Source organism: Stenella coeruleoalba (genome assembly GCF_951394435.1).
Source record: "Stenella coeruleoalba genome assembly, chromosome: 7".
NCBI lineage: Eukaryota > Metazoa > Chordata > Mammalia > Artiodactyla > Delphinidae > Stenella > Stenella coeruleoalba.
The window spans coordinates 78,137,860-78,164,988 of NC_137153.1; the positions used below are offsets into that span (position 1 = coordinate 78,137,860).

Here is a 27,129-nt window from a genome sequence, read left to right on the forward strand (position 1 = left end):
CCAGGGCCCAACCCAATGATTGTTGAATGAGCAACAAAATGAACACACTTAAAATAGAACTTCAAGAATCCATGTATACAATTTTCTCTCCAAGGGTGTAAACAGGAAACCTGTGCCATAACAAGAACATGGAAACATTCCTCCTGCAACTCCCATATCTTATCTCAAAACTACAGGAAAAGAAAAGCAGGCTTAATTTGCAAGTGTTTCAAACAATTCTTCAATTTAGAACTTTACTTTTTCCCCCTACCTCATAATGGTAGCCTTTGCAATATACTCTTCAGCACATATGGAAGAGGTCCCCCCATGTTCAGTTCAACAGAGAACTATTAGGAACCATATGTTTGTTAGTTCTGATTCAATAGCCCAAATCTATTGAGGCCAAATACTCAACATGTGTTTGCCACTTGGAGCAGCACATTGTCATTGACGGCAGAGAATATGTCATTTCTGCAACTATCATGACAGTCTTTAGAGACTGGGTGTTTTTTATATACTGGGGCAGGAGAGTTGTGTTTTAACTGTGGTTGTTATTTGGGGAAGGGAAAGGCAGAGGATAAAGAAGGGAAATAGTGTTGGTCTCAGGCTGTGTTGGCACAAATAGTTTGCCTTACCCTAAAATATAATCAGATTTTACATACAAGCCCAGGGCTGGGGAATAGCAAAGAAATGTCCAAAGACTAATCCTCTAATGGTAGCTATACATGAATTAATTCCTGATGTCACTGAAAGTATTTCTACACTGGGGCTTTTTAGGGTTTCCAGATAACAGATTCTTTCTCAGGGGAATCTCTGAGAAGGAATAGTCTAACAGGTATTCCTTGATTTAAAAAAAAATCTTTCTAAATGTACATGGATTTTTTTTTAAACATCCAGGGGACTGTGTGATTGGGGGTTGAAGGGCACACAGCTAACAAGTAATTTATTTTCTTTTTAAAAACTTTTCCATACTTAAAAAAATCTAACATTTAAAAAATACTTTTCCAGGTGAAACTACTTCCTTTTTATAGCCCCCACTCTAATATACATCACAGCACTCACAATGCTTAACTGCACCTATTCAGTTGTTTTTTCCTTAACATTATTGTAATCTACTTCAAGATAAGCATTAGTTTATTTATCATGGAATCTATAGCATGCAGGGAAGCACCAGAATGGATCAAATAGAGAAAATATTTTCAGACTCCAGACTGACATTTTTTATTTTCTCTACACAGTCCCTCCCTTGGAGCAAGGACCTCTTCAAACTGAGTGCCAGGCAGATGGATTTCCACAGTGCACGATCTGTTGGCTGGGGAAACTCATCAGTGCAAAGCCAGCCTGTATACTTTGAAGACTCAGCTCAGGGTCTCCTACAGGGTTTTGTCCACAATCTGAGGGATACCTTGGGGGACTCACTTGATCCAAGATTAAGAGTCTCAGGCAAAGGGCATCCAAACCTAAAATAATCCAAACCCAAGGATCTGGCTCGCCAACACTGCCACAAGTTGACCTCACTGGTTTTCCGGTAAATAATCTTTCCAGAAGGCAGCATTTAGGAGTACTTCATAAAGAACACAAAATAGCCTTACGTGTTTTCTTCTCTTTGGGTAGTTAGAGGGCACTATTTGCTGGTAATGATTTCTTTTTTCTTTTTTCTTTTCTTTTGTAACATCTTTAATAGAATGTTAACTAAATAACTCACAATTCCCTAAAATGCCACTTCTCCTGTTTAGGTGAGAAATTTATATGAAATTTTCGTATACTGCCTTGTTGAGCAAAAGCATTTAGAACTTCAGAATGACTGTTTAGATTATATAAACTCATGAGTACATGAGTAAAACATTTATGAATTCTCCACAGAGTCTAATGGGGAATTAGAAGAACTCAACAGTGACCTACTTAGTAGAGCATATCATAAAAGTTCAAACTAAAATACCATACCCCATCCCTCCACTCCCCAGATTGGTGAAAGCCCTCTTTATGTTAGTCCAAAATCACAATTTCAAATGGCAATGAGAAGACATCCTTTCCTCTGTCACACATGCTTCAGCCTTATTCAGTATCCTAGGGAATTAAACTTGCAAACAAGATGTTTATAATTTCAGATCATGTGAAATCATTTTGATAAGAAGGGAAAAGGAAATGGGAGGTTTCCCTTTTGGGTGTTCTTTACAACTGCCCGTGGAAAGTGAAATACAGAGTTTAACTGAATGCTGGGCCTATTTGTTGTATAACCACTCTAACCTATTAAGGTTTCCAAGTTAGATATACTCAATTTCCAATTTCCACCCAGCAAAATATCCACAAATATGTTATCCAAGTACACAGATGGTCTTCATTTATGCTACAAATATCTTGTTAAATTATCCAAAACTTTACTAGGACTACATCCAAGTGAACTACATAGTCTAAAAAACAACTTCTTGGAGTGAAGCTTCACTATTAGTGGAGCTATACTCAAATAACTGACTTTTAGAAAACCCACCATCCTCTGAGACAATAAAGCCTTTATTAGGAATTACAGGTTAAAGGCAATTTCATTTATGTCATCCATAGTAAGCTTTATTTGTACAATGAAGATTACTTGTTTCATTTTCTAAGTGTAACACGGCAGAAAGAACAATGCTTCTTGAAATTCCATGCAGACACATACCACATATTTAACTTGGACAAATTCAAAATCTTTGCTAAAAGACTGAGAGAGGGCTTATCATATTGAGTGAAGTCAGTCAGACAAAGACAAATATTATATGATATCACTTATATGGAGAATCTAAAAAAGATACAAATGAATTTTTTTACAAAATATAAATAGACTAACAGACATAGAAAACAAACTTATGGTTACCAAAGGGGATAGCGGGGGTTGGGGGGAGGTGGGAGGGATAAATTAGGAGTTTGGGATTAACAGACACACACTACTATATATAAAATAGGTAAATAACAAGGACCTACTATATAGCACAGGGAACTGTACTCAATATCTTGTAATAATCTATAATGGAAAAGAATCTGAAAAAGAATACATGCATATATATATGTGTGTGTGTGTGTGTGTGTGTGTGTGTGTGTGTGTGTGTGTGTGTGTGTGTGTGTGTGTATAGCTGAATCACTTTGCTGTACACTTGAAACTAATACAGCATTGTAAACCAACTATACTTCAATTTTTAAAAAGTGGAAAATAAAAAAAGAATGAAAGAGGACTAGAAGAAAAAGGTGAGAAGAAGATATAAAATGTTGAAGTATGGACAATATCAATGCCATTCCACATTCAGGAGTATACTATGCCCAAGAGCAGCAGTTCTCAAACTTTTGGGGTTTAGGACTCCTTCACAGTCATTAAATTTACCAAGGACCTCCAGAAAGCTTTCACTTATAGAGTATAGCTACCAATATTTATGTATTCAAAATTAGAACTGGGACTTTTTAAAGTATTTACCCATTAGTTAATTTAAAAATAATTATGGTAAACCTATTACATGTTAAAATAAATAAAATATTTTTCACGAAAAATATTTTTAAAAGGTTTATGAGAAGAGCATTGTATTTTTGTCTGGCTTAAGACAGCTGGATTCTCATATCTGCTTCTGCATTCAATCTGTTACAAAGTGTTTTAGGTTGAAGTATATAAAAAGAATTGGCCTCACACAGACATGGAGTTGGAAAAAGAAAATAGTATTTTAATAGCCTTTTCAGATATTATGGATTTGTCATGTAACATCAGGAAAACTCCACTGTATGCTCATGATAGAATGAGTAAAACAGGGAAATAATGTACCGTTATAAAAATAATTTGGGGGGACTTTCCTGGTGGCACAGTTGTTAAGAATCCGCCTGCCAGTGCAGGGGACACAGGTTCGATTCCTGGTCCCGGAAAATCCCACATGCCGCGGAGCAACTAAGCCCGTGTGCCACAGCTATGAGCCTGCACTCTATAGCCCGCAAGCCATAACTACTGAGCCCGCATTCCTAGAGTCTGTGCTCCTCAACAAGAGAAGCCACCGCAATGAGAAGCCCTCGCACGGCGACGAAGAGTAGTCCCCGCTCGCCCCAACTAGAGAAAGCCCATGCACAGCAACGAGGACCCAATGCAGCCAAAAAAAACCCAATAATAATAATTTGGGGACTTCCCTGGTGGTCCAGTGGGTAAGTCTCCACACTCCCAACGCAGGGGGCCTGGGTTTGATCCCTGGTTGGGGAACTAGATCCCGCATACATGCCGCAACTAAGAGTCCACGTGCTGCAACTGAGTCTGCGTGACACTACTAAGAAGTGTGCATGCTGCAATGTAGATCCTGCCTGCCACAACTAAGACCCGGCACAGCCATAAATAAATAAATAAATAAATATTTTTAAAAAAGTAATAATTTTGATTTTGAGGACCTTTGAAAGGGTCTCAAAGATCCCAAGGAGTCCCCAGGGATACCACACATGAAAGACCACTGCCCCAAAGTGACTTCATAGGCAATAGGGTTGAGTGTGAGTGAGAGACAGGACCTACTGTTTCCTGGTTGGTCTCAGGTCCCACATGCATGCCTTAAGTCTGCCCATCTCATCGCAATGATTGCACTGTAGTATTTCAACATCCCTTATTTAATCTGGTGCTCAACTGAAGAAAGTTCCAACATAGAGAAAAAGCAACTAGAGACCAAATCTTCACGTACTTCTCTTTCTAAGCAATGCAAGGGACTTTTGAAGGATAATTTTGACTGCATTCATTTTTAACTTAACAGCTGACTTTAGTACCTACCACATCCTTCCTCCCAAAGATGTCATTGAAGCATGATGAGTGTGGTTATCAGCCCTCCAGAACCCATAGGCAGCATATATTATATCAGTTTACCCACTCTTCCTTTAAAATATTGATACCGCTAAGAATAATAGCTTCATTCATTCATTCCTTCAAAATACTTTGATGGGCATATCACATGGTTGTAATAAAAATAAATAAAATTGTGTCCCAAAGACCAACACCAAAAGAGAAGAAACTATGTTTACTAATAGATACCAAGTATGGCACAAGAGCAAGCTGTGGGACTCCTTGGAAGTAGAAATCCCTTCTGTCCGCCAGTATCTGGGGAGTCTTCATGGAGGACACAAAACTTAGGAAAGTCCTTGAAAGATGACAAAGGTTTTGAAAGGTGGTTGATGAAATTCGGTGGTGATTAGAAATGCAGAGATTTAGGCCTGGGGGAGAATTCAGAGGACAACGATGTTAAGGTATGGCAAAAGCCACAGAGTCACTGGGGAGCAGAGAACAGAGAAGATAAAAGAGCCAGGAACCTCTGGGAGCATCTAAGCATAGCGTGTAGAAGGGCTCAGGGAATGAAAACAGAGTTATGAATCAGGATGGTAACATGATACCTGAAGTTAAGAAGGGAGAAAGTTTTTCTCTTTAATAAAAATGTTTGCATTATTTCAAAAATAGGTAGTTTCAAAGAAAAACTGAGAAGTGTTTAATATTGAAAACAAAGTAAGGAGGACAATTTTTGTCCATGACAAACAAATAGATTGAGAGAGAGTCAGGAAATAGGTTGTAAAACAGAGAAGAAAGCTAGTGTAAGATATCCTTGGGAGAAAGAAATAAAAACAGCCACTAGACCAACAAAGTAAAGCAAAAGCCAACGTTAACGTAGACTTTCATATATGCCAAGGGCTGGGCTAAATGCTTTATGCGCTAGCTAAAGTAATATTCACAACTGTGAGCTAAATACAGTGATTATCACCTCTACAGAGGAGGAGCAGTTTCTATCAAATACCAGCACCAGCATTCTTTTACACTATGTTTAATAGGCAACGTTGAAAGAAAGTTTATCTTATGTTAAGAAAGTTTGAACCTTGTATGTAGATAAATGAGAGTGAAGATGCAAGAGAGAATAAAAATGACTTGAGACTTTGGCGGTGGCGGGGGTGGGGGCGGGGAGCAGGGGAAAAAAATGGTATGAATAACCAAGGAGGAAGGCTCAGCCTTGAAGAAAATGCTTCCTCTTCTGACAGACGCAAGGAGTGGAATGGCAAACTTTCCCTTCTTGGTAATTTTGCCCCAGACCCTATAATCAATGTTCTATAGAAAGTCATAGACCATTTAGCTCAGACGGCTGCAAATCTCAGCATTCTCCTTTGCTCATCTTAACCAGAGAGAAAGGAAGGCAGGAGATACACGTGCAGTCACAGTGCCCCTTTCTATTACCAGCTCTCTACAGTACATCAGTACAGTACAGTATGTATTCTATGAACCACAAAGCATATAAAATGCTCTCTCAGTAGAGGATCCACCCAACTTAAAAGATAGACGGGGAACACCAATAGTATCCCACTGATCACCCTATGGAGAAACTGCCACACAATATTCCAGGAATGTCCCTCATATGCTAACCAAAAATGTGTGCCCCAGGTTATGGGGGTCTGCAGACAACTAAACTGAGGCAATAGGAATTTAGAGTAAAAAATAAGAGTAGGGCTTCCCTGGTGGCGCAGTGGTTGACAGTCCGTCTGCCGATGCAGGGAACTTCCCCCGGTGCGGGAAGATCCCACATGCCGCGGAGCGGCTGGGCCCGTGAGCCATGGCCGCTGAGCCTGCGCATCCGGAGCTTGTGCTCCGCAACGGGAGACGCCACAACAGTGAGAGGCCCGCGTACCGCAAAAATAAATAAATAAATAAATAAATAAATAAGAGTAAATGTAATTGGAGATTAATGGGCAGTCAGGGCAAGGTATAATGAAAGGAAAGGAAGTGGGGAGCAAAAGCAAGGTGTGTTTTCTTCTCTAGTCTGTAAGAAATCTCTATCAGCAAACTGGAGAAATACTGTTCTTCCTGGGTAATTCACCCCAGGGGTTGTTAAAATAATTTCCAGCCGTCCAGTTGTGCGGATGTAAATTTTCATGAGCATTCCTTCAGCTACATTTAGGTACTCCACTTCCATTAAAAAAATTAATTATAATTACTTTAGGTAAACATTTTACAACTGTGTGCCTAATTGCTACATAGCAAAAAACAAACAAAACATATTTGCTATAATGTTATAATTGTTAAAATGCCGCTCTTAGTTCTTTTACTCTAAGCCTGTACTCTATCATTCATGGAACATGTAAGCCAGGCCCCATTAACTTTTTCTTAACAGGGAATTTTGCAAAGTATAAAAGCCACCAGTACAACAGATAAGAAAGAAGAAAATGTTTTCTGCTCATACAGGCACATGGAAGTATTATGACTCTATAGAACAGATAAACTATCCATTGTTTCCCTAAATATATTAAATCAAGGATCATCTTTGAGGATATCACACACTTGTTTCCACAGGATGCAATTTTGATAAATTCCTTTCCAAGAGTTTTCTACCAGTTATCAACTAAGAATATTCCCTCCCCTAAATCTTATATCTTAATATAAGATTTTTGCCTTCATCTTTAGGATTTTTTAACTTAATTTTTAAAAAAATATCTTTGAGATGTTTAACTTAATTTAAAAGATAGAAATCATAAAGATTTTTTATCTTAATTTAAGCTGAGAGATTTAGGGTAGGGTACTAATCAGGTTGGTTTTTTTCTTTGTCTCAAAAAAAAAAAAAATATCACATCCAGAACAAACAATTCCCCTAAAATTCAAGGAGGAAAAAGATGTTTTAATGGAATGAGGGTAGTCCAGTAAGTTGAGAATCAGAAGTCTGTCAGTGGGGTACCAAGAATTCTGTAACAGTTGTTGGCAGATATGAAATCTCATTTGCTAGGAAAAGATTTCCCAACTTCTGTTTCTGGCTGTTATACTTGATTTTCAAAGTGCCAGTGTTGTTGTTTAGAAACTGACTGTACTTTTGATGCAATTCAGGAAGGAAAAGGGAACATAGCTACTGCACAATGCCTTTCTCTAAGTCATTGAGAAGCCAAACTACACAACAGGTTTTCATTTTCACCGGGTTTTGATTATTAAGACATTTCTTCTGCATTTAATTTCTTCTGCTATTTTAAGATGAGAAGAAATATACTCTATCTATAAGGAAGAGACCTTGAAATGACCTAAAAAGGCAATTCTAAGAGAGTGATTAAACAAAAGAAAAGCAGCTTTTTTCTTTAAAGAATGTGTTGCTCAAATGCTCACCTATTTTGTGATTGATTGTATTATAAAGAAGAATGTTCTACCTTAGTCACCTCCAGCTGCAAACTGAGGAAGACTCTCTCCCTTAACCAAACTTGAGTCAGGCTCTTTCTGACTTGAGTCCTCTTTCTAACTAGGCCCCAAACTTGGGCTCTGTCCTTGGCCCACTTAGTCCATTTTTATCAAGAATTCTGCTGAGTTAATTCAGCAAAAATCTCCCACGCTTGCTATCTGATCACTCTACTCTGGCCCACCTTCAGCAAGAATCCTGTTGAGTTGGTTTAGCAAGAATCCCCCTAGCCTTGATGTTTCCTCTTGACCCTTCTCCATCCACTGACCCCATCTTGCTCCTTGGCAATAAATCTCCACTTTCCTCGTATTTGGAGTTGAGCCTGATCTCTCTTCCCTCCTGCAAAACCCACATTGCAGTCATTTTTTCTTGACTGGTCTTCCTTGCTATCTTTAACAATGTCATGAAAAAATTTTCTTTAACAAAATCCACACGACACACACACACACACACACACACACACACACACACACACACACACACACACGAATCATTATCTGTGAGTCAGAGAATAAAACTGACAAAATATTGGGATTCCAATAATTCTCAGAAACTCTCTCCTGGCCTGAACCTTACAGAGCTCTTCTCTTCATTTAAACTGAAATGAAAGACTCTGACATCAAGGAGACCCCACAGAGAAGGGCCTCAGAGGTCCTGCTCTGGGTAAATGGCTCCTTTTCCTTCATCTATCACCCTGCTTTTCACACTCAGTATTTGCTGAACCCAAACACCAGCCAACAAGATGCACTTTCCATCTGAAATGTCTCCACTAAAAGAGTTGTTTCTCAAAATGTGGTTTCTCTTTCAAAGGTAGTGGCTGTAAGGGACTTCCCTAGCGGTCCAGTGGTTAAGACTCCACACTTCCAATGCAGGAGACGTAGGTTCGATCCCTGGAGAGGGAACTAAGATCCCACAGGCCGTGCGGTGTGGCCAAAAAAAAAAAAAAAAAAGGTAGCGTCTGTAAGCAGCTCAAGAAACCAAAACATGAGCCGGAAAGGCTTGCCTCTATTTCATCCAAGAACAAAGATCCAATCCGCAAAGACTTATGTCAATTCACTGACTCCCTCCTAGTTTGTCTTTCTTAAGACTGTCTTAGGGAATTCCCTGGCAGTCCAGTGGTTAAGACTACTCCACACTCTCACTGCCCCGAGAGGACCTGGGCTCAATCCCTGGTCGGGGAACTAAGATCCTGCAAGCCGAGCGGCATGGCCAAAAAAAAAAAAAAAAAAAAGACTGCCCTAAAGACTCTAGCTAATACTATAAAGCGTTTAAATCTTAAGACTTTGAACCCTCTTTGTTTTAATCCAACAATATCTACTCACTTGACCTGATCACAGAGCAAAACTGCCTACTTGGAACCTGAGTTTCTCTAGGCCAGATAAGGACAAAGATTGGGGGGTTTGTTTTTTGTTTGTTTTAAATCACTTTAAAGCAGACACTAACAGTGGTGACAAAGGTTAGACAGGATTAACTGATCCAGGCTAAGGATCTCTAAAGTACCCTCTGGACTTAAATCCTTCTGGAAGGAAAATTCTCTTTCCTAAGATTACAGATTCATTTTACAAAAAAACTCTTGGCTCTTTCAAAGATCAGTAGAGGAAAACTGTTTTTTCCAGAAAGATGAAAGCTGTTTTCATATGCAAAGACCAACCTGCTCCACTATAAGCTAATAACCTGTTCTGTTCTATAAGATAATATAACTAGTGGGTAGCTTAGTCAGGTGGGTTACTGTAACAGAATACCATTGGCTGGGTGGCTTATACCACAAACATTTATTTCTCAACGTTTTAGAGGCTGGAAGTCCAAGATCAGGGTGCCCTCATGGTTGAGTTCTGGTGAGAACCCTCTTCCTGGTTTACAAAGGCCACCTTCTTACTGTATCTCCACATAGCAGAGAGCACTCATCTCTCTTGTGTTTCTTCTTATAAGGACACTAATCCCATTCATGAGGGCTCCTCTCGCAAGACCTAATTACCTTCCAAAGGTTTCACCTCCAAATAACATCACATTGTAGATTGGAACTTCAACATATGAACTTTTGGGGGGCACAAACATTTAGTCTACAGTAGCAACTTAAGAATTCATTTAGCACTTTCTATGTACCCACCTGCCCAACGCAAAGCACATTGTTTATATTAACTCTGCCCAAGAGCATGTGGGAAGTAGGTGCAGTTATTATCTCCGTTTTACAAATGAGGACACGGAGTCAGAGAGGTTGGGTAATTTTCCCAAGAACACAACAGCTCATAAAAATAACACTAGGATTCAAACATAGGCAGTCAGATTCAAGTTCATGCCCTTAACAACTTCATTTCACCATCATTTACCCCCAGAATTTGCACCTGTATTAATCCTTGAAGCTGAATAGTGTTTTAGGGTTTACAAATCACATTCCTGAACATCTGATCCTCATACAAATCCCATGAGGTCCTTAATAGATAATAATGAGTGAAATCAAGTATATGAAGTGCCCAGAAAAATCTCCACTTTATACCACATCCTCTGTGGTTATCCTTAGACCCATAGAGAGATATCAAGAGGGTCAGGAATCCCTAGAAACTGTATAACAACTTTTGTGTGGATATGAAGATGGGCATTTCTCATAAGAAAATCTCAAGAGCTGGATCAAAAACAAGTGCCACACTAAGGGTCTGAATACACTCTTCTCCAAAGAAGGTATACAAATGACCAGTGAACACAGGAAAAGATTCTCAACATCACTAGTCATTAATCATTTAGATGAGAATCTAAGCCACAATGAGATACCTCTTCACACCTACTAGGATGGCTATAATCAAAAGTTCAGACAATACAAAGTATTGGCTAGGATGGGGAGAAACTGGAACTCTCATAGATTGCTGGTGGGAATTTAAATGGTGCAGCTGCTGTGGAAAACAGTCTGGAGGTCCCTCAAAAGGCTAAACATGGAATTACCATATGATCCAGCAAGTCCATTTCTAGCTGTCTACCCAAGAGAAATGAAAACATATGTCCACACAAAAACCTGTACACAAATGTCCATAGCAGTATAGACAAAGAAGCAAAACCAACAAAAATATCCATCAACTGATGAATGGACAAATAACATGTGAGGCACCCACACAATGGAATATTATTCAGCAATACAAAGGAATGAAGTACTGATACATGCTATGACACATACCAGTACTTGAAAATGTTATGCTAAGTGAAAGAAATCAGTCACAAAGGCATACGTATTGTATGAGTCTATTTATATAAAATGCCCAGAATAGGCAAATCTACAGAGGCAGAAAGTACATCAGTGGTTGCCTAGGGCTAGTGGAGATGGAGGGATTAGGGATTAACAGCTAAGGAGTGTGAGGGATGATGAGTATGTTCTAAAATTGACTGTGGTGAAGAATGCACAACTCTGTGAAGATAATAAAGTCATTAAATTGTACACTTTAAGTGTGTAAATTATATGATATGTGAATATATCTCAATAAATCCGCTAAAAAATTTTTAAGGAGGGAGTGGCACAGACAGAAAGAGAGAAAAGCCCCAAAATAAACCTATAAATAATTTGGGTTTAACCATAGTAGAAAACGAAATACAGATATACTTCTGCCCACAGGCAGAAAGCAGGCCACAAATGTGTTTTGTTCAGTCCATAAAGGTGTTTTCAAAAATCTTTGAAGCAACTAGTAAAATGTAAAAACCCAGGGGTTTCACATTCAAGAAAGAATCTATACATCTGCATTTTCCTCAACAAGGAAAGTTAAAAAAATAAAATTTAATTTAAAAATAAATAAATAACCAGAATCTGGCAATACTAGGCTTGCATTCCAACTTTGCAACAATCTGCTAAGGCCAAGGGTGGGCAGCCATTTTTAGACAGAGCTTACACTGGCCAGTAAGCCTGAATGCCCAGCAGGTCAGGTTTCCACTCTACTTTGAGTTTTTGAGTCGATTATCTATTGCTTTTATCAGATTGTCAAAGGAATCTCTAACTCAAAGCACATTCAGAGACCTTAGAAAGAAGTGGCAGGCAAATAGTGGCCATTTGCTTTATAGATAAGGAAACCGACCTAACTTGCCCGAGGCCAGAAGAGTGCCGCAATCAGCAGTAAAACTACTTTTTCTGACTCTTGGTTTCTTTCATTAGTCTTCTGGCCTCCCTGCTGATATTTCTAGAGACTCTACAATTACCATATCCTGTTCCTTTTTCGGCAGCAACTGAGGGAAATTAGTGAGAAAGGAAAGAACTTGCTAGGCATTCCAAAATGGCATATGATTTTCAGGCTCTATGATCTTCTAATCACAAACAAATTTTGCCTGGACTTAAATGTCTCTGGTTTGTGTGGGCAACCTGAGCCGTCCTCCTGGCCCATAGCCCAAGGAAGATAAAGAGAATGTTAAACTCTCAGGACAGGGAAAGACTCCCAAGAGTGTATATTCTCCAATGTTACCAGTAGCCCTGCTACAGAAAGCACAAGTTCCTAATAAACAGGAATGGTTCTTCCCCTGGGCCAGGTGGTTTGCTCATGTCAAAAATGACTATTTACAAGAAGCTCCGAGTGCACAATAGGCTAAGTGAGGAGAGAACTTTGGTTGTTCATAGTCATTCACCCCACTGGGCTTTGAGTCTGCCTGGAAAGAAATTCCATATGATGCCCACATATAGCTGGGAGAGGTGGAAGAATAAAGAACAACCCAATTCACCAGGCTGATCTCTCCAATCAAAACTCAGCACATTTGCAGTCCCGGGATATCTGACCCTTACCCGATCTTGGAGTGCTTCAAGATCCAGAGCCAGCAAATGGCAGAGGATCATTGCACATCAGGCCAGGGCTGGAAAGCAAATGCCAGCTGGGAAAATGCAGGAAAACCAGGGCTAGGGAAGGTACCTGTCTGTGCCAGGGAGTAAAAGTCGTCTTTTCTAATCAAAACAGACCAAAAGGTTCTTGCAAAGGCACGTGCTTACAAAGCCTGAGAAAGAATGAAACCTCTAAGGCAAACAAAATGACCACTTCTCACTGCTCCCAATTGTGTAACTCTGAAATAGTCTCAAAGTTTATCTGTGCTATAAACAACTTAGGAACCTTTTCCCCAGAGATATGGAAATGCCAACACTCGTGGAAAAAGGAAAAGCAGCATTGGGCTGCCCCCGACAAGGGGACATGCTAAAGGTTCTGGTGCCAAGTCCATCAGAAGAGTTTCCAGGGCAGTGCATTGTTGCCCACTCCCCAAGCCCTGGAAAAACCATGATTTCAGGCAAAAGCTGAACCCAGCTGAAAGCAGGTTCAATCATGAATTCAAAGTATAGGACATATCCCACTGTGGAATTTGTGTCAAATTTTTCTTATTTTTTTTAAATTGTGGTAAAATACACATCATGTACAATTTACTATCTTAGCCATTTTATAGTGTGCATTTTAGTATTACTAACTATATTTTTATTTTTGTGCAATCAATCTCCAGAACTTTTTCATCTTGCAAAAATGCAGCTTTACACCCATTAAACAACTTCTCATTTCCATGTCTGCTCAAGCTCTAGCAACCATCATTCTACTTCTTTCTGTGCATTGAACTACTTTAGACACCTCATATAAATAGAACAATTCAAGATCTGTCTTTTCATGACCAGCCATTTCATTTTGCATAATGTCCTCAAGGGTTATCCATGATGTTGCATGTAACAGGATTTCCTTCCTTTTTAAGGCTGAATAATATTCCATTGTATGTATATATCACATTTGTTTATTCATAAAATCTATTTCTGTATCTCAGGGATATGATTCTGTTGCTCTGGTGGTTCACAAGTTATAGAGTTCAATTTGTAATGGTCACGATTTTATACAGAGAAAGAGACAGACAGATAGACAGACTTGATTGAATGATGTTTGTACTCCAGGAGAGGAAAAACAAGCTAACTAAAGCTGCAGCTGAGCTCAATTCCATCATCTAGAACCATCTCACTATCCCTCTTTACCCTAAAAATAAAAGTTTTGTTAACTGTATATTCCCAGGTCCTGGGAACAGGACTTAGCATACAGTTGACACTCAGTAAATATTTGTTGGCTGAGTGAATCTAGAAGAGTGATTGCTCAGAAAATGCTATATGCTTGGTCTTGATTGATCCAGCTCATCTGAACATATGAGCCAAGAAAGGATCAATATGTATTGACATGGAAAGATGTCCAAGAACTATTTTTAAAGGAATCAGGTTGCATATCAATAAACAGTATAATTCCCTTTATGCAAAAGCAAATGCACAAATCAAAACAATAAATACATACATATATAATAATATACCTAAATAATATGCTACAAACCCAATGGGTTTGATTACCTCTGGATTGAAGGGCAATGAGGACAAAGGATAGAAAGGGAATTTTCTGTTTGAATTTCTGTTTGTAGTGTTTTAATTATTTACCAAAAGAACTTATCTTTGTATTGTTAGTGGAACTTTTTTAAGGAAAAAAAATCTGGAAGGATAATATGTCATAAGAATACATTGATTCATTCTCATGACATATAGCACAGGTAACTCTGCTCAATGTTATGTGGCAGCCTGGATGCAAGTGGAGTTTGGGGGAGAATGGATACATGTATATGTATGGCTGAGTCGCTTTGCTGTGCACCTGAAACTATCACAACATTGTTAATCAGCTATACTCCAATATAAAATTTAAAAAAATTTTTTTAAAGAATATGTTGATTCAGTTTACCTTACATGTACCCTTTCTCAGAGACCTACTGGAGAATGTGCTCCACCAAAACAATGGGAAATAATCAAGAAAGAAGAAGACATGGGATATAAGAAACAGGATCCAGCATAAGAGAGAGGCAAAGGGAATCTCCAAAATGATGGTAAAGAGAGAAGTAACAGCTGTGTATCCAACATCAAGGGCTACCATTCTGGACAGGCAAAGCAGGTCAAAGAGCAGTATTCAACAAGATAAAATTGACTGAAATAGCTGTTGCACTGGAAGATCTTGAGAGAAGATTTAGACAACTGGCAAAAAACCTGTGGTTAAATTAGTGAAAGCTCCATAGAAAATTCTGCAAACACACACAGAAAGACAGCTCTGGGGGAAACAATAGTAAGGAAGGGAAAGTAATCATGTAGTACATAATCCGGTTCTCAATAGTGGATAGGAAGGCATAGTAATGTTGACTGAACTAAATATTGACCTAAATAAAAATTATGAGTTAGCTATATTCTGAAGATAGATGGAAAGAACAGGAAGGATGCATGTGAGTGGTAGGTGAAGGAACTCAAAAGAAAGCTAAATACTCATATTCCACGCTGGAAAGACAGTACATGATGACTAACCCTGAAAAATCAAGAGGGAGCAATATAAGCATTATTTAGAGACCCAAAGAAGTACCAACTAGCCAGAAGAGATGAACATGACTGCTCTTTCTGAAAAGAAGAAAATGGTAGAGGTTCTGCTGTTTTTAGTAATGAACCTTATGGAATTATTTGTCTCAGAACTATGTGTATATAAAACTTCAGTCAAACTAAGAAGTAAAAAAGAGAAAAATCACAACTGAGACCCACATCACAATACCTTCTAACCATGCTTTTTTTTTTTTTTTAAACAGGAAAATAGTTGCTGTGTAGATTTCTGATGTGACACAAAGAAATAACAGTTACAGGTAGGATGGCCACTTTCAGTTCCAATACTGGAAGATTCTACCAGAAGTGTGAAGAGAATCATTCTGAAAATGGTTGGGCTTTCCAGCCTATAAGGAAAACCCATGATAAAAAACCCAGGGTGAAAGAAAAAGAGGCAAGACATATTTCAGGTCCAATATTTACCAAATGCTTGAGTTTTGGCATAGAAGTCCTGCCAAAAACACTTAGCTATGATAGAGAATTGTAAATGGGCAAGATAAGACCAAAATTTGTGGCAAATCATCAATATTCTGCCTGGGTCTTTCCCTCTCCTCTGGGGTACAGTCAACTCAACATGTTATTCACACCCTTGTCTATTAAAGCAAGTCTAATACTTTCTGAGGGTACTAATCCCCAATTTTGGCCCCAAAAAGTAGGTTCCCGCTGGGTTCCATCTCAAATGATTTTCAACTCCCCAACCCCGTGGTGGTGGTGGTGGTGAGGGATACCTAAGAAACAGTCAGATTCTCACCAAACCCAGGTGTCAGGCCAGAGTATCTAATGCTTTATCAGTTATGGAAGAATCCAAAGCAAATGAAACACCAAAATTTGTACACAGGGAGAAAGAAATTGAAGAACTCAATTCCCACATTGGTAGTTAATAATGAACCACCCCTAGGAAAAAATGCTCAAAATCCTGTGTGTGATATCCATATTCTTAGTGTTTTAAAGCACTTGCCTGGGTTCCAATCCTAACTCCGTTCTTCTCCCTCAGCTTCATTTTCCTGTTAACCGGTGGGGTGGGAGTGGGTGGGTGGTAATACTTAGATCTCATAGGATTATTGCCTGGATGAAATAATAACAACCAAACTTTTGCAATCCACTAAATATATTACGCATTATTCTAAGCGCATTGCATATATAGCATCTCATTTAATGTTCAAATTATAACTATTACCCCATTTTCCAGATGAGGAAGACAAAGCACAGAGGTTCAGTAACTTGCTCAAGATCGTAGCTAGTGGTGGAGCAAAGAGGCTAATTCAGGTGAACTGGCTCCAAAGAAAGTACCAACAACCGGACTATGCCGAAATGCAAGAAATAAAATGTGCACCATAAATGGTACTTATTCACACACCACGTGTGCCAGTCCAAAAAATAGGTTAAGTGACAGGCAGTTTGAGGCTTGGCAGCCTTGCAAGAGACCAAGGCATGACCAGGGCCTCCACTCCTCTCCCTAACTCCCCAAGCTCCCGAGAACTTCCCATCGCGCTTGGGACTCAGGGCTTCGAGGCTGCGAGTCCTGGTAGCTGGAAGTAGAGGGTGGAGCGGAGGCGGGGGAGGCCGGGGGTAGTGGGGGAAGGTGGTTGGGACGCCGGCGTTTACCTTGACCTGCACTCTCATCGCTCCGGGAGTCCGGGGCGCTGCGCGCGGGGACGCGCAGAGGCGCAAATAGCGGCCTGGCACTTCTGCCGCCGCCACCGAGAGCCGCGACGGCGTCCCGTCCCCTAGGTCTCCGCCGCCCAGATGTGGCCCTCTGCTCCGGACCGAGCCTTCTCTCCTACCCGCAGCCGACTCACGCCACGTCCGGTCTCTTCCGCCACCGACCCAGAGCGGAACCACAGAGCTGCCTCCTCTCCCGGGACGCGTCCCCACCGCCCTAAGCAGAATCCCCCGCCCCGTTAGGTTTCCGCTCGGATACCACCTCCGCGCTGGCCCCATTCCAGCTCCGGCAACCGGGCTGTGGGGCGTGCCCTTAAGTAAGTGTCCTACGGTAGCCGAACCCTCAGATATGTTAATCAGACCCGCGTGGAGACCACAGGACTTGAGCGCAGGTATTTCGTAAATCCCAGCTATGCCAGATCCTAGTTAGATATCTTGTGGCTGGCCCCACCTAAAGCACCCAGGGCCCTGGGCTCAGATCCGGTAAACCGCCTAAGGCGCTTTGCCCCGCCGGCTGGTAGCCCACCATACCTGTAAGCGCTCCTCCGCAGAGCGAGCTGTCATCCTGGACTTGCAGGCCCGCCGCCAAAGCCTTGTCTGAGCTTCTGACTTATGGAGTCAGATTGGGGCTCCACCTCCGCACGCTGCCTTTTACAGCCCTACAGATTTGTCTTTTGGCCTCAGTTACCTCCCGTGTAGAAAGGAGGTGATTCCGACCTTACCTGGATCAAAGAGTAGAGGAAGGGTCAAATGCGATTTTCATCATCATCATCACACATGTATTTAATTGTACTGTTATTGTTGAGTCAGTGTGGTGCGGGGAGGACACAGGAGGTTTAACCTAACAACCAGCAGTTTACTAACTGGGAGTTACTGGGTGTTAGGTGACCTCTCTGGGCCTGGGTTTATCTACACAGCGGGAAGGATAGCAAATAAATCCCCTTTCCTCAGAGGCTATACTGAAATCCATAAAATACAATCAAAAGCTTTGTGATTTCTGTTATTTTCGGTGGGCTGCTCTGGCTAGTCGGTCTTGATTAAGGCTGTGGTCAGTTACTACAGGTGAATCCCAGTATGCTGGCAGAGGTGATGCTCACTTATTACAAGTGTTGTAATTAACAATGCTAGCCATTCGTCCCTGATTTCAAATTAGGACCACCTGTCCTTTTAGTCCATTCTGGACTTCTGCCCAGTGAGCTCACATTTGCTGACACTTTTTTCAGCCTGATTTCTTTATGTGGTTTTCATTTTTCTTTGTTAGAAAACTTGAACATCTCATATATGTATTAACATTTTGTTGTTGTTTGTTTTTCTGTTAATCCATTGAATCTCATTCTCCTTGACCCAGCTCCCTCAAAATGTTAATGATCTGTGAGCAGTTAACAGATTCAGAAGCCCCCCTAAGGCAAGTAAGCACCTCTTGATTGGTGTTTCTCCATACATCTCCCCTGTTAGGTCACAGCACTAGACAGAGTGTCACAGCACTAGAGACTGGGAACTCTCAGAAATCTGCAGACCCACCAAGAAGACTAGACGTTTGGAACTCAAGATTCTTAGGAGTGTTGGTGCACTGTAATTACCATCTTCCAGTTTAAACTCTTTGGTAAATTTACACGTTAGGATGGTCATATATTCTTTTCAGATCAAGCTTCAAGGCAGAGAGTCTAAAATATCAGGACAATTCCAGGGCTTAAGGTATCTGGTGTGCTAGTTTGCAAGCTGCCTTTGGTTCCCAGGCTGTATCAGAAACACCTGAGGCATTTGTTAAACGTGCAGATTCCCTAGCCGCCCCCACCCCACCTAGACCATCTGTATCAGAATGTCTGGGGTGGGGCCCAGGAATCTGTATCTTTCACAGGCGTCTCACACAACTTGAAAGCTTGCGTAAAAAAATCTCCTGGCCATAAATATACCTTTGCCAAGCGGCTAGCAATGAAATTTAAATTTTAGGGTGTTCATTAGTAGTCTAGTGTGGTTTAATTCAAGTCAACAAATATTTCCTGAACACAGACTGTTTGTCAGGCATCCTGCTGGGTGCTGGGAAAACAAAGATGAATACAGCATTGTCCAGTCTGCAAGGAGTTCGAGTTTATAGAGGGAGGAGGGACAATCAAAAGTGAAACTGTACCTGGGGCACCATTGGTAACACTCATCAACATAAACAGAAATTCTCACTTGTTTGCCCTCCCTGATCCCTTTCTCCCTCTTCCCATTCTTTTCTCCTATGTTTTCTTCTTTATCAGATCTTCATTTTTTACCCTGAACATTGTAAATGTTTTATTCCTGATCTAACGTGGTTTTAAGACACTACTCTAAAGTTATTTTAAAGTCAACCTAATGATTTCAAAATGGAGGGAAACAGCTGATTTTTCAGCAGAGAAAAATGGGTATGAGAACATTTTTTTTATATGTGAAGATCTTTTTTGTTTGCTTTTGGTTTTTGCTGTGTTGCATGGCTTGCAGGGTCTTAGTTCCCCGACCAGGGATTGAACCCATGCCCTCACAGTGAAAGCACATAGTCTTAACCACTGTACCAGCAGGTAATTCCCTATATGTGAACATCTTGATGAGTCCCAGTTATCGGAGACTACTAAGGAATAGTTTCTAATATATGCACTCTTCTCCTAAAGAAAATCATTAGAAGCTTGGATTTGGTTTTGGTTCATTTTCATTTATTTGGATAGGGCTGAGGGTTGTTGGGGGAGTTGCACAGTAATACTTCCCAGCCTCTCTGGACAGCCCAGGGGGAGAAAACAGAGCAATAAATAACTCTATTTCTGGGACTTCCCTGGTGGTGCAGTGGTTAAGAATCCGCCTGCTAATGCAGAGGACATGGGTTCGAGCGCTGGTCCGGAAAGATCCCATATGCCGCAGAGCAACTAAGCCTGTGTGCCACAACTACTGAGCCTGCGCTCTAGAGCCTGCGTGCTACAGCTACTGAAGCCCCCGCACCTAGAGCCCGTGCTCCACAACAAGAGAAGCCATTGCAATGAGAATCCCATGCACCACAACAAAGAGTAGCCCCCACTCGCCGCACTCGCTGCAACTAGAGAAAGCCCACTTGCAGCAACGAAAACCCAATGCAGCCAAAAATAAATAAAATTAAAAAAAAGAAATTACTAACTGCATAAAAAAAAACAGAAAAAACAACTCTATTTCTTTGCACCAAGAAGAAAGAGTACCATGGGAAACTCTTGCCCAATGCATCATGGTATATTATTATCTCGTGTTCATGGTTTTCACTGTGGGTGGCCACCACAACTTTCAGAAGCATAAAGGAAACAAAATAAATGCAGTGGCATTCTAAAGTAGGTAATGGAAAGGATGATAAACCTAGAGGGCATTCCACAAGTGGGGGAAGTTTAAAGTTATGGGTTATTAATTTAAGATAAAGGTATACTGCCAGTAAGGAGGGATGAAATCCAGCCCTCCGATCCATTCCTGTGTGACTATTTCTGTTTTCAGACCTTCCCATTCAAACCCAAGGTATTGAGTTTGAATTCCATCCATTCATTCTCCTAAACTGCTACAAATCAAATTTCGTTTTGAAAGGTAGCAATATATTTCCTTATGCCTACTGAATAAATGTTTTTCTAATTCAGTGCTTCTATGGGAGTATGCTCCCAATTTGCAATGAAAATGGATCATTTATCCTGTCACATAAGCAAAGATTAAAATACTCATGGGTTGGCAAGGGGAGAAATAGGAACCCTCAAATACTTTTGGTAAGAGTTTAAAATGATATCCTTTTTGAAGGCATTTTAGCCATCTGGATTCAAGGCATAACCTTTCCCATCACAATTCCAGTCCTAGAACTTCATACTTCAGAGATACACTAAGATATATATATATATATAAGGATATACCTAGTAGCACCCTTTGTAATAAAGAAAGATTGCCAATAATCCAAACAGCCATTAATTAGCAGGTGCTTAAATAAATAAACTGTGGTGTGTGCATACCATAAAACACCATGCAGCTTTTAAAAGAATGAGTTAGATCTAAATGTACAGATACGGAAAAGGAAAATAGCAACTAGTAAAAGTAAGTATGATTCTATTTTTTTAAATTTATATGTGTAAGTTGGATTATTCACAGGAAAGTACTAGAAGAATATATGCCAAACTGTTAACAAGAGAAGACATACTTCTACTAAAAAACTATTTGTTGCTTATCTGAAATTCAAATTTAACTGGGAGTTTTATCACACAAGATTGTTACACAAGCCTACGCTGATGGCTTCAGGTAGCTATGGGTGCTGTTTGAAAGTGTGTATTACGAACATTGACACCGATCCTAGCCTCCTTTAGAACTGTGTCTTCACATGCAACTTTGAATGATTCTTAAAGAGAGGAAAGGAGGAAGATGAAGACTGACTGTAACAAAAATGCCAGGCACGCTGATAGATGGCATCATTTGAAGCTTCCTGAAAACAAGCACAGCAGATACTATAACTGGTTTACTGACCCTCTCATCCCAGCAGCATATCTCTTTGCAAGGTGATTTTGCAATAACCTCCCATGTAGAGGCCCAGTCTCTTCTTCACACCATTAATCTGAGCTGGACTTCTGGCCAGTAAAATGTGGCCAAAGTGAACATGGTTCAAGTTCCTGAGCATAGGACTCTAGTGGCCCTGCAGCTTCAGCCTTCACCCGGTTGTAACGCTGCCCTGAGAACACCATCCTGGAAGAAAGACCACTTGGAGAGACCAGCCAACCCTCAGAATCATGAGAAATAATGAACTGATGGTATTTTAAGCCACTAAATTTGGTGGTTACGTGTTGTGCCGCAATAGATAACTCAGTTTCTTTCCTCATTGTTTTCCTCATTTTTTTCTGCACGAAATCTCTGTGAGGTTTCACTGAAGGTCAGAAATCTTCGTCGCAAATATCACCAGTCTCACAGCTACATGTAAAAGAATGAAATTAGAACACTCCCTAACACCATACACAAAAATAAACTCAAAATGGATTAAAGACCTAAATGTAAGGCCAGACCCTATAAAACTCTTAGAGGAAACCATAGGCAGAACACTCTATGACATAAATCACAGCAAGATCCTTTTTGACCCAACTCCTAGAGAAATGGAAATAAAAACAAAAATAAACAAATGGGACCTAATGAAACTTAAAAGCTTTTGCACAGCAAAGGAAACCATAAACAAGACGAAAAGACAACCCTCAGAATGGGAGAACATTTTTGCAAATGAAGCAACTGACAAAGGATTAATCTCCAAAATTTACAGGGAGCTCATGCAGCTCAAGATCAAAAAAACAAACCACTCAAGCCAAAAATGGGCAGAAGACCTAAATAGACATTTCTCCAGAGAAGATATACAGATTGCCAACAAGCACATGAAAGGATGCTCAACATCACTAATCACTAGAGAAATGCAAATCAGAACTACAATGAGGTATCACCTCACACCAGTCAGAATGGCCATCATCAAAAAATCTGCAAACAACAAATGCCAGAGAGGGTGTGGAGAAAAGGGAACCCTCTTGCACTGTTGGTGGGAATATAAATTGATACAGCCACTATGGAGAACAGTATGGAGTTTCCTTAAAAAGCTAAAAACAGAACTACCATATGACCCAGCAATCCCACTACTGGACACATACCCTGAGAAAACCATAATTCAAAAAGAGTCATGTAACACAATGTTCATAGCAGGTCTTTTTACAATAGCCAGGACATGGAAGCAACCTAAGTGTCCATCAACAGATGAATGGATAAAGAAGATGTGGCACATATATACAATGGAATATTACTCAGCCATAAAAAGAAACAAAATTGAATTATTTGTAGTGAGGTGGATGGACCTAGAGTCTGTCATACAGAGTGAAGTAAGTCAGAAAGAGAAAAACAAATACTGTATGCTAACACGTATATATGGAACCCCCCCCCCAAAAAAAATGGTTCCGAAGAACCTAGGGGCAGGACAGGAACAAAGACGCAGACGTAGAGAATGGACTTGAAGACACGGGGAGGGGGAAGGGTAAGCTGAGATGAAGTGAGAGAGTGGCATGGACATATATACACTATCAAATGTAAAATAGATGGCTAGTGGGAAGCAGCCGCACAGCACAGGGAGATCAGCTCGGTAGAGGAGTGGGAATAGGGAGGGTGGGAGGGAGATGCAAGAGGGAGGCAATATGGGGATGTATGTATATGTATAGCTGATTCACTTTGTTATAAAGCAGAAACTAACACACCATTGTAAAGCAATTATACTCAAATAAAGATGTTAAGAATATATATATATATCACCAGTCTCACAGCTAATTAGGTGTGAAGCCAACAAAAATTTGAAAACAGATGTGTGTGGCTGTAAAAGTCCATTGTTTTCTGTACTCACACCTTGAACATAATGAGCATTCATTAAAAATTTAGTTGGATGACTGTCTGAATCAGAACTTTTTTGTTTTCGTTTTCGTTTTATTAATTATTTATTTGGCTGTGTCGGGTCTTAGTTGTGGCACGCTGGATCTTTGTTGCCTCATGCCAGCTCTTTTAGTCGCAGCATGTGAACTCTTAGTTGCGTCATGCAGGATCTAGTTCCCTGACAAGGGACCAAACCCAGGCATAGGGACCTGGAGTCTTAACCACCGGACCACCAGGAAAGTCCCAGAACTTGATTTTTATTACTTGTATATATCAGAATTAAGAATATATTTATTGGGACTTCCCTGGTGGCGCAGTGGTTGAGACTCTGTGCTCCCAATGCAGGGGGCCCGGGTTCGCTCTCTGGTGAAGGAACTAGATCCCACATGCATGCCACAACTAAGAGTTCACAGGCCACAACTAAGGAGCCTGTGTGCCGCAACTAAAGGAGCCCGCCTGCCGAAACTAAGACCCAGAGCAAGCAAAAAAAAAAAGAATATATTTATTCAACAAGACATGTCTACTAGTAAGAAATTTTTAACCCTTAGTCCTTTTCTCTTGATTAAATTACTTGAAAGGAAACAGTATTCAACCTATTATGTTCTCCCTAAAATGTGAACCACAATTGTTCATCCTTGGAATAAGTACTCTAGTAGCTTAGGAATTGTGTTTCTCCATTTCAGGTGAGAAACTGAGAGACAGAAAAAATAAATGACTTAACCAGAAGGAACCAACTAATTGAACCCTCCATGCCTGACTCAGTTATCTAATACTGCCTTTTTTATTTTTCTTAACTTTTTATTTTTTTTAAATTTATGATTATTTTGGCCACACAGAGTGGCATGCGGAACTTCCCCCACTGGGGATCGAACCCATGACCCTGCAGTGGAAGCATGGAGTCTTAACCACTGGACAACCGGGGAAGTCCAACTTTTTATTTTTAAATGAATATAGTACAGCCTCACAGAAAGTTGCAAAACTCATTTATAGAGTCCCTTGAACTAAAATGAGAGTCTTTTTAAGTAGTTTATTTAATTAATTTATTTATTTAACTTTATTTATTTTTTGGCTGTGTTGGGGTCTTTGTTGCTGCACACGGGTTTTCTCTAGTTGCAGTGAGTGAGGACTACTCTTCATTGCGGTGCGCGGGCTTCTCATTGCGGTGGCTTCTCTTGTTGCGGAGCACGGGTTCTAGGCACGCAGGCTTTCAGTAGTTGTGGTGCACGGGCTTTGTTGCTCCGCGGAATGTGGGATCTTCCCGCACCAGGGCTTGAACCCGTGTCCCCTGCAGTGGCAGGCAGGTTCTTAACCACTGCGCCACCAGGGAAGTCCCTTTTTAAGTATTTTAAATTATATATTTCCTCCTGAAATATTCTTTACATTTTCAGTGTGAGCCATGAATAAAGGAAGGAAGAAATATTACTAATTAGTAATAAATGGGCACTCACTGTACACTAGGCAATTTGATATATGCCTTATTTTTATTTAATACATTATTAACCACCATTTCATACAATCTGAGTTTCTGAAAAGCCAAAACTTGTCCAGAGTCAGAGGTTGAACGAGTGACAGAGCTGCAATTCCAAAGACAGTTTGTCTGACTCCAGGGCCCATGGTGTTTCCATCCTGTCAGAGTTCCTATCCAAAATAATTTCAACTTTCATTTACTAGTGAGGTTTTATTTTGTGATTATTTAATTTTTTTTAAATGTTACTTTGGTAAAAGTATTTATAAACCCTGGGCAAAGTCTTATTTTTTTCCAACTCTCAGTGTAGTAGCATGTCTGCATAGCAAAACAATCTGCACACTTCCATTACTGATAAGATCTTTCTATTACATCTCTCTCTAAACAAACTGCATGTAATTTACTTGATGATAAAGATGCTCAGACAAAACAAACTTTTTTTAAAAGAAAAAATATTTTAATTAAAAGAAAAAGATGCCCAAGCATTTCTGTAACATCCTTGAAGGTATAATAATTCAAACTTCTGTAAGACAAGGTCATCATCGGACTTCCCTGGTGGCACAGTGGTTAAGAATCCTCCTGCCAATGCAGGGGACACGGGTTCGAGCCCTGGGCCAGGAAGATCCCACACGCTGCAGAGCAACTAAGCCCACGTGCCACAACTACCGAGCCTGAGCTCTAGAGCCACAACTACTGAGTCCGTGTGCCGCAACTACTGAAGCCCGCGCACCTAGAGCCCGTGCTCTGCAACAAGTGAAGCCACCGCAACAAGAAGCCCGCATACCACAACGAAGAGTAGCCCCCACTCACTGCAACTAGAGAAAATCCGCGTGCAGCAATGAAGACCCAATGCAACCAAAGATAAAATAAATAAATAAATATAAATAAATATATATTTTAAAAAATCTTTAAAAAAAAAAGGCAAGGTCATTATGCTTAGATATTAAATTCAGAATTGCTGCAATCCAACCACAAAATTTATTTAGTAATTTTAGGCTCTGATAAAATGGAGACTATCTTACTGACCTAAGAACAAAGTGCTGTCATAAAAGGCCTCATAACCCTATGACCCAGAAAGAGCACATCTCCTGCCCAAAAAACCCTAATATGATGAAAATTTACATAATAAGATATTTATATCAAAATTATATAACATAATACCTTAAGGATTTGTTAAAGTCTATTATTTGAGAAGTAATTAAGTAAGTTATCAGATGGGCAATTGTATAACTTAAAAAATGCCAACAATGAAGAGTATGCAAAGCCAAAAAGGGAGCTAGAACATTGTATGTACTGTATGAGTACAACTATGTCAAAGACCATATAGAAAGAAATCAGGAAGAAATGACTCCTTTTCATTTTTCCAAGTATTCTGTAATGAGACCTTATATTGAAAATAATTTTTAAATTAATTTAAAATTAAAATCCTATATATCTTGGAATGACTTACAGGATTAGTGTGTCTGAAATTCCAATATTACACTTTTACTGATCATTTATTCTTCCTGACTTAATAAAACATGCATTTCACTCACTTCCCAGGCCCTTTGAGCCCACAAGTTAAGGACCAAGGCTATTTTTATTTTCTTTTAATGTTTTATGATTTGTGTATTACACTGACTAACCTGGTGCTTCTTTTTTGTTTTTTTTTTAAAGCCTGGTGCTTCCTAACCACATAGTCTACGATAATCTTGTTTTAGCTACAGCTGTTTAACTGAACACACAACAGTGATATGCCAACTTCTTCTTTGCCAAGAAAATGTGTGTACCACTATTTTATCTATACTTATGAAGATCAAGATAAATGAAGAAAGCGTAACATAAGAATAAGAACAATCCTATGTGAATTTCAGCACGGAATCTATGTGTCATCATAATGTATGAAGTTTCTCATTGACCTTTCACGGTAGTGACACAAGAACACAGATTGCATTTTGCAAGCATGTAAAGGCCTAATGTTCCTATATCTAAGCCACTAACATGTAAGCCAAAAAAAAATGTATATTTCTCTCCCTAACTTTTTGTCTGCCTGGTATTCAATATTTTGAAAGTATAAGTGATCAGTTTTATATGCAATTTCACGAACATGCCCAAAGGCCAAAAACCTT

At 39.9% G+C, this 27,129-nt stretch overlaps 1 protein-coding gene across 4 annotated transcripts in view; it reads right to left on the reverse strand.

Annotated features, from left to right (window-relative positions):
* Positions 1 to 27,129, reverse strand: part of TRPM6 (transient receptor potential cation channel subfamily M member 6) — a 194,674-nt gene that overhangs the window by 120,217 nt on the left and 47,328 nt on the right. For 3 of the 4 annotated variants that reach the window (XR_013828939.1, XM_079925534.1, XM_079925536.1), the window contains exon 1: positions 17,116 to 17,673. Coding sequence is in view for 3 of the 4 variants with exons in the window: in XM_079925534.1 (XP_079781660.1) it covers positions 17,116 to 17,451 (336 nt within the window). In the remaining variant the exon portion in view is untranslated. Of the gene's footprint in view, positions 1 to 17,115; positions 17,674 to 17,703; positions 17,895 to 27,129 lie in introns of those variants that run through there. The other variant, XM_079925535.1, reaches the window with a different exon arrangement.